The sequence below is a fragment of the Nannobrachium achirus genome (assembly GCF_963921795.1).
Source record: "Nannobrachium achirus genome assembly, chromosome: 9".
Taxonomy (NCBI): domain Eukaryota; kingdom Metazoa; phylum Chordata; class Actinopteri; order Myctophiformes; family Myctophidae; genus Nannobrachium; species Nannobrachium achirus.
This window is the reverse complement of record NC_137818.1, coordinates 25,544,064-25,560,599: the sequence shown is the minus strand read 5'-3', so window position 1 is coordinate 25,560,599 and position 16,536 is coordinate 25,544,064. Positions and strand designations below refer to the sequence as shown.

The window sequence follows — 16,536 nt, the reverse complement described above, 5'->3', positions numbered from 1 at the left end:
TTTTTGCGTCTCTTAAAGGATAGAAAATACAATAGCTTGAGTTCTGAAGCCACAGATTTTAATGGGGTACCAGAGCAGCAGACAAAAATAAATAGATGCAACTTATGCAAGCTGCCGAAAATGTAAGGTAACTTGGTGTAATTTCAAAACCATAGCTTCAAATGACTACCCAGTAAAATCAGTTTTAATGCAACGCTGAAACTATACTCTCAAAATGGACCTACAGATCTTTGTACACTCTTTTACAAATAGATGAACTTAACACTGATTTTACTGTGAACTGATTTGCATAATATACTTCAATTAAAGCCAGACTATGATTGACAAAGGTGGCTTTGATCTTTACCTTTCTTCAAATGGTCATTATATTTTAGAATGCAATTCTTCACATACAGGTTCACAGATTGTTTCCATATTCAACAGCTAAGTAATTAATAACAGCAATGACAGCATGCCTAAAACTTTGATGGGACAGTCGTTAGCTATGCTCATTTATCAAATATTCAGACAATTAAAAAAAGCTTATGAATTTCTTAATCAAACCTAGTGGCATCGTGGCTTCCTGGAGGCTCAATTGGTTAAGGTGCACACCATGAAACATTAAGTTTAAATGCAGCTTACAACCCTAGTTGCATGCCACCTCAGTTCTCTTCCTCTCCTCGTTTCCTGTCAAACTCCAGTGTTACCATTTAATAAATCAAAAACTATCAATATCTCAATGTAATGTCTTGTAATTTAATTAAATTATCTAATTTTCTTATGTACACGAATCTATGAATTCCAGAGTTAAAACACAAACTGTCACCCCCCCCCCCCCCCCCAATTATTCTAACAACTATAACTTGTCCTTGAAAAATAAGTTATAAACATACAGTACAAACAACCCTCCCAACCCCCATGTTTCAAAAAAGGTTTTCATCATCGTACTTAAGATTCGTTCTACAGCAGTGATCCTCAACTCAGTTCTTCAGGTCCCCTGGTACTGCTGCTTTTCCATCCTACCGGGTCTAACTAGTCCCTGAATAGGGTACGGTCACACTTGTGCGACTGAAACTTGGGTGAACACTTGTGTGGCCCCCTTAACTTTCATTCTACACGAGCGAAGGGGTCCCTATTCAGGGCATGTCATAATAGGCAAACATTCAGAGAAAATAGTCCATTTACATCAACAAGCTCACAATGCATGGCAACGCAGCGCAACAGGTTGTGAGCCTGTACAGTAAATTACCGGTAATTCATTTTAGCACGATTTTTTGTGTAAAGGGAAAAGAGGGGGGGTACCCTGGGGTACTGCGGTCAACAAAGTATACAGGGTTTAAGTGGTTAAAACTTAGTTGCACACAAGTGTAAGTATAACTCAGGCTTTAAACAGCTATTATTACAAGGGTGAATACAATTAATGTCCTGGTAGGATGGAAATTAAGCAAATGTACCAAGGCTGGGGTTCGGGAACCACTGGTCTACAGCAACGATGATGAGTTCAGCTTCTTTTTGCTTCAACTTCACAGAGTGAGGCCATTCATGCATTCACATTAGTAGAATCATCAAGATGTTTTGATTTCTCCAGCTACTGTACTTTACTCTATTTTACCGCCAGGCCCGGTTGAGCAGTTTAACTTCTGCTAGGCGTTTACTGATCATTGTGGCAAAGAAAAGGGCGAAGAGGACGCTACTGATCAGCATGTAGTCATAGTCGTCCTTCAGCACATCAAATTGTTTGGACGGGTAGACGCGGGTTTGATAGATGTCCAGACCATACGCCACAACCTGGAGGGCAGGGAGTAATTGTTGAATTTTAGCTTTGATCAAGAAAAGTACAAAACTAGTTAATGGAATCTACAGGGTAAAAAGTAATTGTGTACACTAGATGAATACATAAATACATGGTTTGTGTAGGACTCCGTTATTAATACACAATTTAGGCCTTCGCTCATGAGTACATACAGTAAGTCAAAAGAAAAAGAGGAATCACAGCTGGGCCTTCCAACAATTTTGGTTTGTCAAAATGCTGTTAAAACAGCCAGCATATCTCACCAAACAAGTGGACTCCAGGCCAGAGGGGGCAGTGTAAATTCCACGTACTCTTGACACGGTCTGATTGTAATTTATAAACCACTCAGTGCGGATTGGCATCTCTGGAGCATAAGGTATCAGATTCTCTTCACTGCAGAATTGAACAAATAAGTATGTTGGATATTAGACAAATTAAGAGTGAGAAAAAAAACTGTCAAATGAACAGTTTACATTTAAGTTAACTCAAGTACCTACCGGCTTTGCTCAGAGATGATCTCTGGCCTCCGTGGGTCAAGGAACATCTTGGGCAAGGACAAAATTGCCCCTGAAGGCAGGCCAACTATGAGAGAAACAAAGTTGTAAGGATTGCCAAAAATACATTTATGTTTTATGAAACATGGCAGACTGCTGTTCTCACACGCATTTCATCTATTTAATCGAGAGACAGAAAAAGAAAACCCCTAGGAAAGAAATAAAACAAAAAGGTAACATCCAAGACAGTATGGGTCACATACTGTACCCGTCGGGTATCCGCAGGTACCCGGCCCATTGCAGGACGCTAGTCACAGAGTACAACACCTGGTTTATACGTGGTTACGTGCCAGTGTCGCACACTGAGAAGAGCAGATCTATAAGAGCTGCAATGTTGTGCGAGTTTGTAGATCGGCTATTTTCGTGGCACAAACACCTGCATGCAACTAAACATAACTCAGGCTTGAGGTTTGATCGACCTGATCTAAATTGATACTTACTGAGCAAATGGCGACTGGTAATGCCTTTCTCAGTGAGGGTGGCCTCCAAAGTAGAAATGGAGGAGGGGAAGATGTAAGACTGCTGAAGCACCTGAGGGAGGTGGGGTCGGTCGAGCGAACTGAACACAGTGCTGTTGTAGAGCTCCATTCCTTCATACAGTTCAATTACAGAGAACTCGTTCCTCCGTGACTTGGTGCTCCAGTATTCATACTGTCAAATCAAACAGACAAAAAAATGGTTGGGAGCCATAAATATATTAGTTATGGGGTTATTATATTTTGTTTTTATATTTATTGCAGCACATTACCAGGAAGTGCAAAATTATTTTTTAACACAACATCTAAAAGCTAATCCGAGTTATATTTTTTCTAGAAATATGGGTGTCTCACTGACACAATATTCCGGGCAATGACCATTTTCAAAGTTAGTCTGTTCTATTCTCATTTACTGGCAGACTTGTTAATAGCTGACATGTTAAATGCCCAGTTATAGGTGATTTTCACACAAGTTATTTTTGTCATGTTTGCATTAATCTTACTTTGGTCCTCATTTTAAATGAGTCATATCACAAGACATTTATCAATATATTTTGATAAAGTTGCTTATTGTTTTCTTAATACAATTCCATTCATATTCCCATTCACATGCTACAGAACGTAGCTAGAACAACAGAAGACGCCCCCCCTCCACAGCAACAGCAGCTATTTTTAACATCTTCCAGTGATTGCTAACTTGTTCAAACAAACACATACAACCTTCTTCCTTCATTCAGACAGCAACAGTTAGCGTTTCAGCCTCACTCCTATGACCCCATACATGGTGTGACGACATTTACAGTATTTCATTTTTTTTCTCTTGTCAAGAAGTTGGGACTTTGCATTGTTGTCTTTAATCTAGGGCAGCTGTAGTTTAGCAGGCAGAAAGGCTGTCTGGTAATCAGACGGTCACCAGTTCACATCCCGGTATATACAAAATCCAGGAATTAAAATGACCGAAATCTCTTTTATTTATGAATAATGCAGCCCAAGTAAACGTAGTCATTGATACGTCATCATCATTGTGACAAGTTTAATGAGCCATAATCCATGCCGTAACCCCACCTCATGGGACAGGGAGATGTTGTGAATACTACTCACCACCACCCAGTTCTCAGAGTGCACCAAATGCACCGGTCCTTTGGTCTTTCTCTGAACAGCCTCATGGATAATCCGTCCAGTCACGCCATCAATCAGCAGGATTCCCACAAAGCTACGCTCCGGGTGCGTGTCTGTGCTTTCCGTCACCACAGCCAGCAGGTTGGGGTTCAGGTACTATGAGAATTCAAGGTTACATAATGGTTATATAACCATCATCAGCATTAATTCTAAAGGAAAATTCAGTCACTAGCTAGCTACTAGCTGCTTATTTTCACACAGTTTGGTTGGATTGATTCCCCACAGGGTTAGAAAGAAAAGTCAAACTAAATATATACTAAACATTTTTATCTAGCATGTTATTATCTAAACAAAATTATATTAGTAGAAATACCTTATAGAGGACACTGCGGTCTCCCATCACTCTGCCCTGAGAGTGCACATGTTCATTGGGCCTCTTCCCCTTGACAGTAACTATCTTCTGCACCTCAATTGGGATGAACACCTCCCAGATCAGCTCAGTAGACAGGTCCTGAAGAGTTGTTTAGTTAATTAGTTAATCGTCATCGATGTATGTTTATTGGGATAGGAAAGGTAAGAGTGGCAGGAAGATGAGCATCAAACTCAAGGACATTGTGGTAATGTGGTCGATGACACAGGGTAAATCTGCATTTTCCTCACTAGAACGTAATGACGGGTTATTGATTTCCTCAAAAAATCTAATACTGCAAGCATCTCCAGATCAATAAAATTGTACTTACCGTGCGTAGCCTGTAGCCTGAAAGCCTTCCCTGACTATTGTCAACCAGGTAAAAGAATATGGAGGAGGCCATTTCTTGGAGCTGCTGTAGTACATTCTTCGTAGAGGGAAAAGCAGACACCTAGGGCGAGAGAGAAAAAAATTATAATAACGATATGCATGTATAATTCTCAGAAGACAACCAGTGAAAGCATAGCCCTTGGTGGTCAACTGAAGGCAGAAGAAGGTGTAGTACACTGATTAACACAAAATATGACTATGGTAGTTTGCCACTAACCTTGTACTGGTCATCAACAAGAAGCAACACTTTAGCATAGTCCTGATCAATGAGCGGCAGCAGGAGTGACTGAAGAATAGGTTGAGGCAGTGTGGGCGGGGTGATGTGACTCTTCTTTCCAAAGATGGGATTGAACACATGCAAGGTAGCTAGACCTGTGTCCTGCACCAAGACATGGACAAATGTAATGAGTAACACATACACATCAGAATAATTGTATAGGATGTCAGGAATGCAATTAACTCCACTTCCTACTAGTCCAGAAGTGGTACACTATGTCCACGCAGTAGCACTTTACTTATCAAAGTTACAAAAGGGAATGGTACTTGTGATATGCCAATGCATTCTCTTAACTGCAGTTAACTGAAAACAGAGCAAGTGCTCAGTTGAAATTAAAAAATGTCTAACCTTGTCTTTGATGAGCAGTGTACACTGAGGTGGATGAGGGAAGTGAGCTGTCGTTCGTTGCACCATCAACTTGAAGGCTGCATTCGACGGGACGCTGTCTAGATAGTGTTTCCATACAATTGTACCAGTCTTGCTGTCAATCCCAAAGAGCTTAACAAACAAAATTCAAAATAATGAATGGCATGAAACACACTTCCAAAATGTATATGAATTATTTTAACTGAGACAATTACTTGTCCTCCAGGCACTCCAAAATCTGTCCAGAGCAACTAAAATGTTTTATGAATCGCACCAGTGCACCTTACATTTTGCAGGCCAAGTGTGTCTATGTATGGGTGCAACCAAATAAGATGCTGGTGCAGCTCTATGAAAAGATTGGGAGCACCAGTGAAACATACTGCTACTTTCTTCAGCCTGCTAATTATATATAATAATGTATATGAATAGTACTACACTGTGTTACTAATACTATCAATTAGTAGCTGTACGAAATACAATTAGAAAACCCCTACACCGATTTCAGAAGACTGACAATCACAAAAGGTTCAGGTGTTTGTTTGCATCATACCTTGCCAGAAGCGGTAACCATAACCATCATCTTCTGCAAGTTGAACTCATCTCTGGAAAGGTTCTCAATGGACACTTCATTCTTGACCTGGTTGCGGGGTTTCCGTGCATCATAGAACAGTTTCCACAGATGAGCCATCCATGACTGGAGCAGAATGAGCTGCGAGGAAAGCCTCTTCAACACCATGGACATCAAACCATCTATTATACATAATTGAAGAAACATCAACAAACATCAGTGGATATCTTTCATTTAAAAGTAGTATAGTTGGCAGTCTATTCTCCTTGTGACACAGAATGAAAACGAGGAAAGATAGACAGTGGAGGAGTGACACGTGGGTTTCAATCCCATGGCAGTTTAGTGTATGTGAGAGACTGAAGCTGGAGGTTCATTCCTATTTTAGAAGCTTTTTTATACAAGGATCAACATTTATGGATGACAATCGTTGGGGTGCCCGCTGGCCTTATGGTCCAGGCGCATACCACTTAGGCTTCGCCAAATAGGCATTGATGCCCGACAGCGTCGCTGGTTCGATTCCCGATCTGAACAACCTTTACCGCATGTCACTCCCCGTCTCTTCCCCCCATTTAATGTCAGTTGAGTCTACTGTCCTATCCAATAAAGGCATACAAGCCCAAAAACAAATCTAAAAAAACAGGATGACAATCGTTCTATTGATAATTGTAGGTGTAAATAGTGAGAAAGAAAAAGAAGAAGAAGAGTTTTTCATTGATATAATTCATAGAGCAGTGCCAGAATCAAACAGAACTAAGAATACAGGAGAGAATAAAGCTGAAGTTTTACAAAGATCTGAAAACAATTCAAGCTAAATTAAGACAGAGAAGTGATTGACAGAAACATTGATAGTGCTTGGATGAAATGTTATGAATCAATTCATTGTGGTGCTCCGACTTTATGAAATGAGCAACAGTGGAGTGTTTCAGCAAGAGGCTGAAGCATGGCCTAGTGGTAGGGAGGTGTGGTTTCCTTAGTTTGTACCCTTGTACAACAGTGATAAGGGAGCATAGCAGAGGTATTAATGAACAGTGAGAATATGGAGAGAGTGAATCAGTGTGACTTAAAAGATCTACATCAGACGCATGCTATCATGAAGAGCAGAGAAGCTTGTTACCTTGAATAGCTGAATCCGAGAGCAGCAAAAAAAGGAAGAGGAAAGTGAAGCTGGCATTATATGAAAAGGTTCATTAAGCAAATTAGCATTGACGAAGCACACTTTGCCAGCCGACCATTACTCCTTTTGGAATTTACCAATAAAAATGCCTTAAAATAATTCTCCAACATCTGAGTCAATAAAGTGCATTGTATTGCTATTTGAAAATAGACAATAGTTTCCAAAGTAGAAACTGTTTAAAAAAGCCATGTTTTATATAGTCCATATATATTTCTAACAGTAAAAGCTATGATTAAGATTGGAGAGAAGATTAAATTCCCTCTAATTGAGTAGGCAGAGACAACAGAATTTACCCCATTTTTATAAAATGTTCAAATACTGATCAAAGCATTAAAGATTTTTGCAGCTGTACTTTCAGGCTTCTGTGTATTTTTTGTTGTAATACATAAAAGCAAGAGGATTCATGCAAAAAATAAAACAAATACATAATAAAAATAAAAATAAAGAAATTAGTAGTTTTTGTTTTACCAGCTTTTTTGCCAAATTCTCCCTCTAGCTCTGCCTGGGCCCCTGTGAGAGGCAGATCCACCATTTCCATTGTTACTACATCTGATAGGGCCTCTTCTCTAGTCCACATTACACGACCTGGGGGGAGAAAACAATTCATTAAAGCTGCACTATGTAACTTTCCGCTTCTACCCTGGATTTGAACCCGGTTTCCTACGCAAGTACTGCAGTAATTCATGTCAGATCCTGTGTCTAGGTGAGGCATGATCTTTGACACAATCTGGGCAGATGTGACTTATGGGGCGAAACAGGGATCTTCAATGTTTTCAGGTGGGAACTAGCAGCTATGACTAACGAAGAACCCTGCTGCAACCGCTATAAGAAATACCACAGATGTGTGTGGATCTGTCGTGGACCTTGCATTTTTTGAGCAGGTTTCTGCTTATTGTAAGTCGCTTTGGATTAAAAGCGTCTGCTAAATGCCTAAACTGTAAACTGTAAACTTTTGTCTTTCTAATTTTTATGGAGAATGGAGTATATTTTTGCAGAAACTCACAAATGGCAAGAGACCAATCCATTCCCATTGAAAAGCAGAATATACCTGGCTGCTGTATGAAAGTAAGTGTGTGGTCCTCAGTCTGCACCATAACCCTGTAGCCAACAGAGTCATCTTTCTTCAGAAATGCCTGTACATACAGCTGAAAGACAGAGCAAAAACATTGAAATACGCGGTATTTTGCCTGTACATACAGTTACAGTACAGCTGAAAGACAGAGCAAAAACTATGCTGTATTTTTTCAATGTTGTATATGTACAACAATATCAAGATTGGATAATTAATAGTCAAATATGCACCATCCTAACCTTTTCTGGTTTGCCACCATTGGGGTCCGTGTTAAAGATGAGAGTTGTGTCAAGCAGTCTGCGTCCAGAGTCTGCACTAAAGAGGTTCACACTACAAGCCTAGGGAAACAAAACAATTGAACAAATTAATAATAAGACATAATTGAAAGGACCAAACAATTCTGAGTGTGTGAAATTCGAGTAACTCACAGTTATATTCTTGGGTGTCATGACAGCAGCAACAGTCTTCTCTCCAGCCGTCGCAAATGAAACCAGCAAAGCCTATGAATTGAAATAACCTTTTAATGATCATCAATAATAATTGCTCCATAAACATGTCTAAACAGCAGTATCTGAATGATACATGACATTTACCCCAGATTAAGTCAGAGTAATACATTAAATTAAAGAAAACGTTCTCATTTAGCATTAACTACACACCATAACACACTCTAAAGTCGATTTCCAGTTGACAACCCCAGGTTTTCTTTGAGAATCATAATTAAACGTTTATAATTAAATTCATTATTTAAAAAATTTCATTTGAGATTAACTTGATGTCTTGTAGAGTTTTATTTTTTCTTCAATCTGTACTGTATGTTTGCCTCAAGAAATAATTGTTGTAGCAAAGACAAATTAGTTACTTACAGGCTTGAAATCCCTTAGTGTAACTATTTGACCATCGCTAAGCTTCAGCAGCAGATGGTGGTCTGGCCCGATCTGGAGGAAGAACTCGGGATGGGGGGGTCGTGCTGGGTTGGGTTGAGTTGACACCAGCACTGGCTGGAAACCTGGGGCAATGTCAAGCCCAAGTGACTAGCAAAAGAGATAAAGAGAATACAATACATTGTAAGTTAAATGCATTACTCTGGCGCACGAGAGCAAGATAGACCTAAGCTATGTACTGTATAGCTTGATAGCTGATCTCGGGATCATTTAACATCTTGAAATGTTCATATTTCATACTAACTATTTACAACTATCAGTTCATAGCAGTGTCCTTGTGGTTAGAGTGTCCGCCTTAAGATTGGGAGTTCAGGGTTCAATCCCTGGCATACAAAAGACCACAAAATGAAAATTGTTATCGATTCGTTATGAGACTATGGTGGGACAAAATAGACTATGGCGGACCACCACTGCAATTGTATCAACATAGGCTTATATCACCCTTGTGAGTGCATTAAGCAAGTGTATCATCTATTAAGGACATTTTCAGTACACTGTATTGGGAAAATAACATACAGAACAAGCATACAGAATTAAAGTGTCAACAACAAATAACCCCAAAGAAAGAAATACAAGCCTTCAAGTAATTGCTGAATGTTTACAAAGTGTTTGGTGTTGATGGGTACCTGTAAAGGGATCTGGGTCATCTGTGACTGTGTTCTCACATCAAGCATGTACAAGGATGAAGTTGTAGTTTCTATACACATCAGCGTCCCCTGATCAACCATTGCACAACTGGCTTGTATGTTGGACAGCCATGGAGCTTCAACGGACACCTGAGAAGAACAGAAACACAAGTGATGTCAGATGTGGTAGTTTGAATGATCATCTTCATTTTAAGATGTGGTAGTTTGAACAAAAACTACATTCGAATATTTCACATTTGTATTCTCTTTATCAGACACATAATCATATCATTCAAATATATCCTTTTTTGGGCATTCAAGTAAGCAATATCGGGTTTATTTTAATTTAACTGTCGAGTTAAACAGCTGCAGAAACTAATGTGCTAAAAGAATTGCTCAAATAACCCATTTCTTCACTGTAATGTTTGTTACCTGCTTTGTAATCTCCCCATCGTCCACACTATATGCCACGATAGCAAGGTGGGAATGGGGAGCCACTCCCAGAGCATACACTTCTCCATCTCCACCCGAGTAGACAGACTGGTACTGTACTGTATCACTGTAGGCAAAAAGACAAAGTACCTTAGCTGATATGTTTTATTTTATTTATCACTACCCCGCTGTTGAAGGTAGTGGTAAAACACAGAGAGGATGATATTTGTTTCCAGCACTAGGGCTGATAAACCTTTTCTATCAGCTTGATTGATTGATTGAATATTTTAATAGCAAGTTTGAGAAACAACTCGGCAGTAGGGTTACAAAAGCATTTTCTTCATTTTTGAGCCAGAATGTCAATTATAAACAAAACATTTACAATAAATGCTGCCTAGTCAATAAAACAACAGGCCACCTACCTTTCTGGAAGATTCTCTATCCATTTCTGATGACCATTGGAAAGGTAATGCACAGAAATGGCTGCTTTCTTTAGAACGGCAACATATTTCACAATGTCATGCTGTCCAACAAAACAAGTTGACTGGAAACTGAGGAGTGCAACAAAAATCAATTAGGTTATTATGTTTGATCTACACAAGAATAGGCTAAATGTGTCCTGTATAAGTATACTAATCACCTGCCAGAGTCAAGAACAATCTCCCAGTTCAAACCACCAATATTTACATCCCAGGAACGAAGCAGACGGCCATCACCCACAACAATTACAGCATCTAAAGGACAAAATTAGGTAATTAGGTCATCTCCTATTAATTAACAAACCCAAACATCCATGAATGAAACTGTCACAAAACTCACCTTGTCCATGCAGCATAAGAGAGTCAATGTTTCCCTCTGGCCCTACCATGTCCACATGTCTCCAGGCTGTAACAAATACAGAATGAATAGATAGATCCAACTTTTCCAATTGGAAGTACACAGTGATGTTACTAGGTTTTCAATGTAATGGGTCCCGGGACCCACAGGTGGTCATTCAAATGGGTCCCAGAAAAGTTTTATGAGTCCTCAATACAATGTTTTCGAGCGCTGTGAGCTTGTAGATCGGCTATTTTCAAAATGTTTGCCTATTTCTTATATTTATTTTACAATTTGGCTAATGTTTGAACTTAGAACTACTAAAACTACAAAAACATGTGCCCCTAATGAATTTGGGCGCGCAAAATGGCGTCGGACGTCGGTGGAATCAAAACATTGACGTTTCTATCGCCTGTTTAAGACTTTCTACGTGGATTTTATTTGTGTTAACGTAGGGTAAAGTAGGATGCTTTCACCCATGAACAATGGTGGTGTCTGTGGAATTTTAAAATGTTTTTCTTTTACCGCGACCCGGTAAATTATTTTAACATGGACTCCAATGGAGGCGCATCCCCGGGACCCCAGGACCATGACATGAATGAGTCCCTGGGCGACTTGAATGAGTTTTTGATGCGGGATGCGCATTGCGCACGTAATGACATCACTGAGTACATACACTATACATTGTCAATAGGCCAGGACTGGATTGGGCAATGAGAATTTCATTTTGTCAACTCTGGGGCCCACCATCTTTATACAACTGGTCCTGTGGGAATGGCGTGTATCAAAACACCTTTCTGCTTCCAAGGTTGGAGATGCCCCTCTTGTTGGCGGCACCTGGGTGGGGACGCTGCCAGCGCTGTCAGCGCGTTACTTTAACATTAAAACCTGACACGTTATAAGTTATCTTGAGTATGACAGTGAGTATACATATTATCTAGAGCAACAGTGTTTTGATACACGCGTAGGAATAGCAACACTGGTGGAAACGTGACAATATACTCACAGAGTTCTCCAGTCCTGGTATTAATTGAGGCAAAGACATTATTCTCTGTGGCCAGAAGCACCTTTTTGGATGCTTGCATGTGCATGTCAAAATGGGCAAAGCGAACCCTGCCCACATATTGCTGCCTCCTGCAAAGAACAAGATACAGATGTGTATAAAAGATGTTTATAAACTATGATTAAGAACTTTACGCACATTCGCACAACACCTTCAAACCCCACCTTGTACCTTGAATGTAGGATGGTCCCTTCCCTTCTGTGACCTCCCCCATCGCTGTATCTTGATGGGGGAGGTCACAGATGGGGCTACATTATTTCATTCATACTGTGTTAAACTTAAACTATTATTACTCATAATTAAGGCATTTCCAAAGCCCCTCGGGAAGGTTGGGGTCAATGGAGAGATTAATATTCAACCTTTCACAACATCATTGCAGAGATTTTACTCCAAAGCCGTGGATAAATGTACCAAAAATATTATGTAGACGAGGAAGCCACTTTAGTGGACAAGGCATTAGCGTTAGCATCTCGAAATTTACAACGCAGCAATTATAAAAACGTGTCATTTTTTAAAAATTCGAAAGGTTTATCTTACCAGTCAAATTTCCCAACCTGGTCTTCAAAGACCGCAGCTACGCAGCTGCACAATAAAAGGAAAGTTGAACATAATATTAGCTTTGCCATTCTAAAAGCAGCTATGAAGGCTGCTGAGCTCAGGCGGAAGGGGAAACGGGAGGCAGGTGGTCTGATTCATTCATTTCTTTCCACTGGTGCTGCCACCCACCGGCCAGGATGTCGTGTGCGGTGTACTGACCTTATATACTCTATGGTACTGACAGCTGCATCACAAACATGATTTGAACTTGATGGAAAATGCAAAATGCCGTACTACATGTTGCAGCAGCCACCATATCATGGCTGGAAATCATACCATTTACCCCATTGGTTCTCAAACCTATTCATTTAATGACCCCCAAATTGACACGTATTAGCCCGCGGACCCCATTTGAAAAGATATGCCAAGGACCGGGGGCGCGGGGTAGATCCATAGTTATAATAAGGGGTAGATCATGTTGAGCTGTTCATTTTAAAAGTAGCTCTCAAGTCAAAAAGGTGTTGGCTTGGCTTTGGCAGGCACCCCTGTTTTATAGAATGTGAGCGCCCCCTATGGTTCACTTTCGGTTGCAATATTTTTTCTTCCTGTCTAGTAATTTTTGTTTTTTTTCTACAGAAATTCAAGATGGCGTCGAGCGGAGGAGACGGAGAACACGAATGGACAGCGGCTGTCCGACCGCTTCTATCTGCTTCGTATACGGCATTTGAAACGAAAGAGCTACCTCAGCTTATTGGATCTATAATAAACAGGTAACATATGGCATGTCAGTGAATTACGGGCCGCTGTTTACTTGGATATCAGCCGTACACACCTCCAGTCAGCTGGCTAGCTACCTTGCTAGCTTGTTAAGTCAACTTAGATGACTAACGTTAGCTGCTAGCTGACTGGTATTGGCTCCTACTGACATTAGCTAGCGTGCTAGCTAACTAACTTATAATGCTGTTAAGCCTACATACCCGCTAGTAACTCGCAAGCCATTACGAACAAGACACGGTCAACATTTGGCCGAGACCGTAGTTGCATTTGAATGTCGTGGCATGCAGGTGTTACCCTACTTTGTAACACAAAAAAAAATGCTTTATCATTAGCAAGCTAACACAAACAAGCAGCTACAGTAGCTAATGGGCCTTGGACCCAGCTGCCCAATGTTAGGTAAGTTCCTAAGGCCCAGGAAAAAAGCAACGTCGTTAAATTAGTAACGTCACTCAGCGTACATAACCCGGTTAACATAGTTAGACAGCCATATGAATTGTTGTTGGCCTAATATCGTTATTTTAGCATTGCAAAATCATTGGGGTGTCACTGTCAGCGAGTCAGTAGAACGGTCATAGGTATGTCGTGGGTGGTTGGAAGGAAAATGTAGGTGTAGACCAGGCTTCTCCCTCGGATATTGGAATAAGACAATGCTGTGTCAGAGGCGGTTAATGTATCAAAATGATAAACTTGACCCTTGTTAAGAGATTATTATTATGTTTCATATTCAGAGTGGTTGTTTTGCAAGTTATGCATGCTGATACTGCTTATTGGTAAAAAGGGGTGGTGCAGCACAAGTGTCAAGCTCGTGAGAAGAACTTGATTATTATTGCCATGGCCAGTTGTCATTGTCACCAGCATAGTCCAGTATCTGCCTTAAAGTCCTGTTTGCAATTTGGTGTTAGGGGAGTTTCTCACCTGAACTGAGTCAGTGGGTCCCTAGACATTAAGAATCACAGAGGTGCTCGTCCGCCATAGTGCCAGGAATGGCGCAATGGCCAAATCAAATATGGCTGCCATCGGCTATGATGAAAATCCAACTTTTCTGTTTCTGGGTGTATATGCACATGTAATACCTCTATTTGGACTAATTGTGGTGTGGGGAATTCATTTCTGATATTGTTTTGACCATTTTGGGCGATTTGGACCTCAAAAGGTCATGGTCAAGGTCATTTTGCTATTCCGAAGACCGTGGGCCATAACTTGGCCATTGTTAGGAGTAAAAACAGGTGCAGTAGGTCTAAATCAACTAATGCTGACATGTATAATTCATTTCTGACATTGTTTTGACCATTAAGGATCATCTTGTCTTTGAAATATCAATGTCAGTGCCATTTTTCAAAAACGATTTTGTTCATTACTTGCACTTTTATAGTATTTTGTGTAAGTTTGTTACTATTTTATAGTAAGTTTGTTTTGTTTATAACAAAAGACATACTAGTGAGAAATACAACAAGTAAGCATCCACATTTAACTTTAAATTGGGGTTTAAAATGGGTGTTTAAATGAGCAAATAAGACTATTTACGAATAAAAGTGACAAATAAAATTACACAACAAAATCACACACACAATTAAATAACAATTTCCCTCAAAGTGCACCATATTGGGATTGTGTGCATGCAAGTTAGTATGAGGTGTTTTTACAGGATTGATTTGGCATTGTTCCATGGCAAAATATGATGCACAGAACTCCATCAGTGTCGAGTGTCTTGCTTCAGACATGGCAGGAGTGTACTAAAGTCAAAGTGCTCCTTCCATCCATCAGAGCTTGACATTGACTTTTTGAGGCAGTTGTCCTTTGGACAAGTATATTTCCCATTCACTTGTCCGGAGACAAAAGTCACTTGTCCGGATAAAAATGTCATACATTGAAATAATAACAAAAGGACGGCTAATGACCCCCCTTGCTCCCTCCACTCCATAGTATGGGCACTTGTCCCGGACAACAGGACAAGCCTTTATGTCATGCCCTGTTCCATGTTCCATTGGTTCTAGTCTTTCCTCAGGTTCCTTGGCTGTTCAAGCAGGTGGCAAGAAATGCGCTAGAAAGGTGCCTTGTTGGTCTCAGCAGTTGTACTTCTCTGCTACCAATACTGTGTCTTGTTCTGTCAAGGTCTTTGCCTCTCCAAAGTTTGTTAGACATTGTACTCGGTCAGAAGCCATAACTACATGTTTAATCCTCACCTGGCCCATGCAGTCATCTCCTGTCTCCAAGGCATATGTGCCTTGATCACTGTCTTGGCTAGTGGTGCTCCAAGATGAGACTGCTTGATGCAGTGCAAGTGAGTCTCACCAGTGCCATACTGCTGCCAGATCTCCTTCATCCCCAGTGCTTGGAAATATGGGGTGTAGTATAGCAGTAATGTGAAGGAGACAACAACTCTCTGGGGTCCGCTCATAGTTCCGACATCCCATTATTCTGACCATTAGGTTAGTGAAGGTTAGGGATAGGCTTAGTTATAATGGAGGCTGTACATGCACCAGGTGTCAGCCTCCTTAATCCTATTCAAGATGTCTGGGATCTCTTCTCCACTAGCGACATCATCAACAGAGACAACAGAGCTGATAATGGTAAATGGACTGCATTTACAGTATATAGCGCTCTTCTCCAAAGCGCTGTACAATGTATTTCACATTCACCCATTAACACACACATTCACACATACATTCACACCAAGAAACCATGCAAGGTGCTCATCGGGAGCAGTTAGGGGTTCAGTGTCTTGCTTAAGCACACTTCGACAAATAAGCAGGAGGAGACATAAATCGACCCTGGAACCTTCAGATTCCAAGGCAGCCGTTCTTCCTACATCGCCACAAGCTTGAATGGCCACCATATTCCGAACACACAGCTGGAGAGCTGTTTGTTCACCTCAGACACCCAGAATGTGTAAAGTTGATGAGGGATGGGTGCGTCTATCGACTCTGTTATCTCTGATGATGATGAGTGGCTCCCTGCAAAAGGGGCTGGAGGTGAAGAGATCCCAAAGATTGAACTAGATTGAGGAGGCTGTCACCAAGCTGCTGGTACATGTGGAGTCAACTGGCCCTATTATAACTAAACCTACCCATAACCCTAACCTAATGGAGGGAATAATGGGTCGCCAGGATTATGAGTGGACCCCAGAGAGTTGTCGTAGTGATACTTCCAAGCACTGGGGATTAA

The 16,536-nt window shown here is 40.6% G+C and overlaps 2 protein-coding genes across 8 annotated transcripts in view; one reads left to right on the top strand and one right to left on the bottom strand.

The window, feature by feature from the left end:
* Positions 1–36: 36 nt before the first annotated feature.
* Positions 37–12,708, bottom strand: emc1 (ER membrane protein complex subunit 1). Its single transcript, XM_080734110.1, has 22 exons — positions 12,595–12,708; positions 12,001–12,128; positions 10,998–11,063; positions 10,819–10,912; positions 10,601–10,729; positions 10,179–10,305; positions 9,747–9,896; positions 9,043–9,210; positions 8,605–8,676; positions 8,416–8,514; positions 8,153–8,249; positions 7,573–7,689; positions 5,913–6,112; positions 5,345–5,494; positions 4,937–5,098; positions 4,661–4,780; positions 4,294–4,431; positions 3,903–4,076; positions 2,766–2,976; positions 2,269–2,353; positions 2,035–2,164; positions 37–1,767 (listed from the first exon to the last, which is right to left on the bottom strand). The coding sequence occupies exons 1-22, from the start codon at positions 12,681–12,683 to the stop codon at positions 1,588–1,590; spliced, it is 2,886 nt and encodes a 961-aa protein (XP_080590236.1). The 5' UTR covers positions 12,684–12,708; the 3' UTR covers positions 37–1,587.
* Positions 12,709–13,239: 531 nt separating this feature from the next.
* The window catches only part of ubr4 (ubiquitin protein ligase E3 component n-recognin 4), a gene marked incomplete at its 5' end in the record, with an annotated part of 66,377 nt that continues 63,080 nt past the window's right edge, over positions 13,240–16,536 (top strand). For all 7 annotated transcript variants that reach the window (XM_080733032.1, XM_080733030.1, XM_080733031.1 and 4 more), the window contains one exon: positions 13,240–13,364. In XM_080733032.1, coding sequence (XP_080589158.1) covers positions 13,240–13,364 — 125 coding nt within the window. The remainder of the gene's footprint in view (positions 13,365–16,536) is intronic.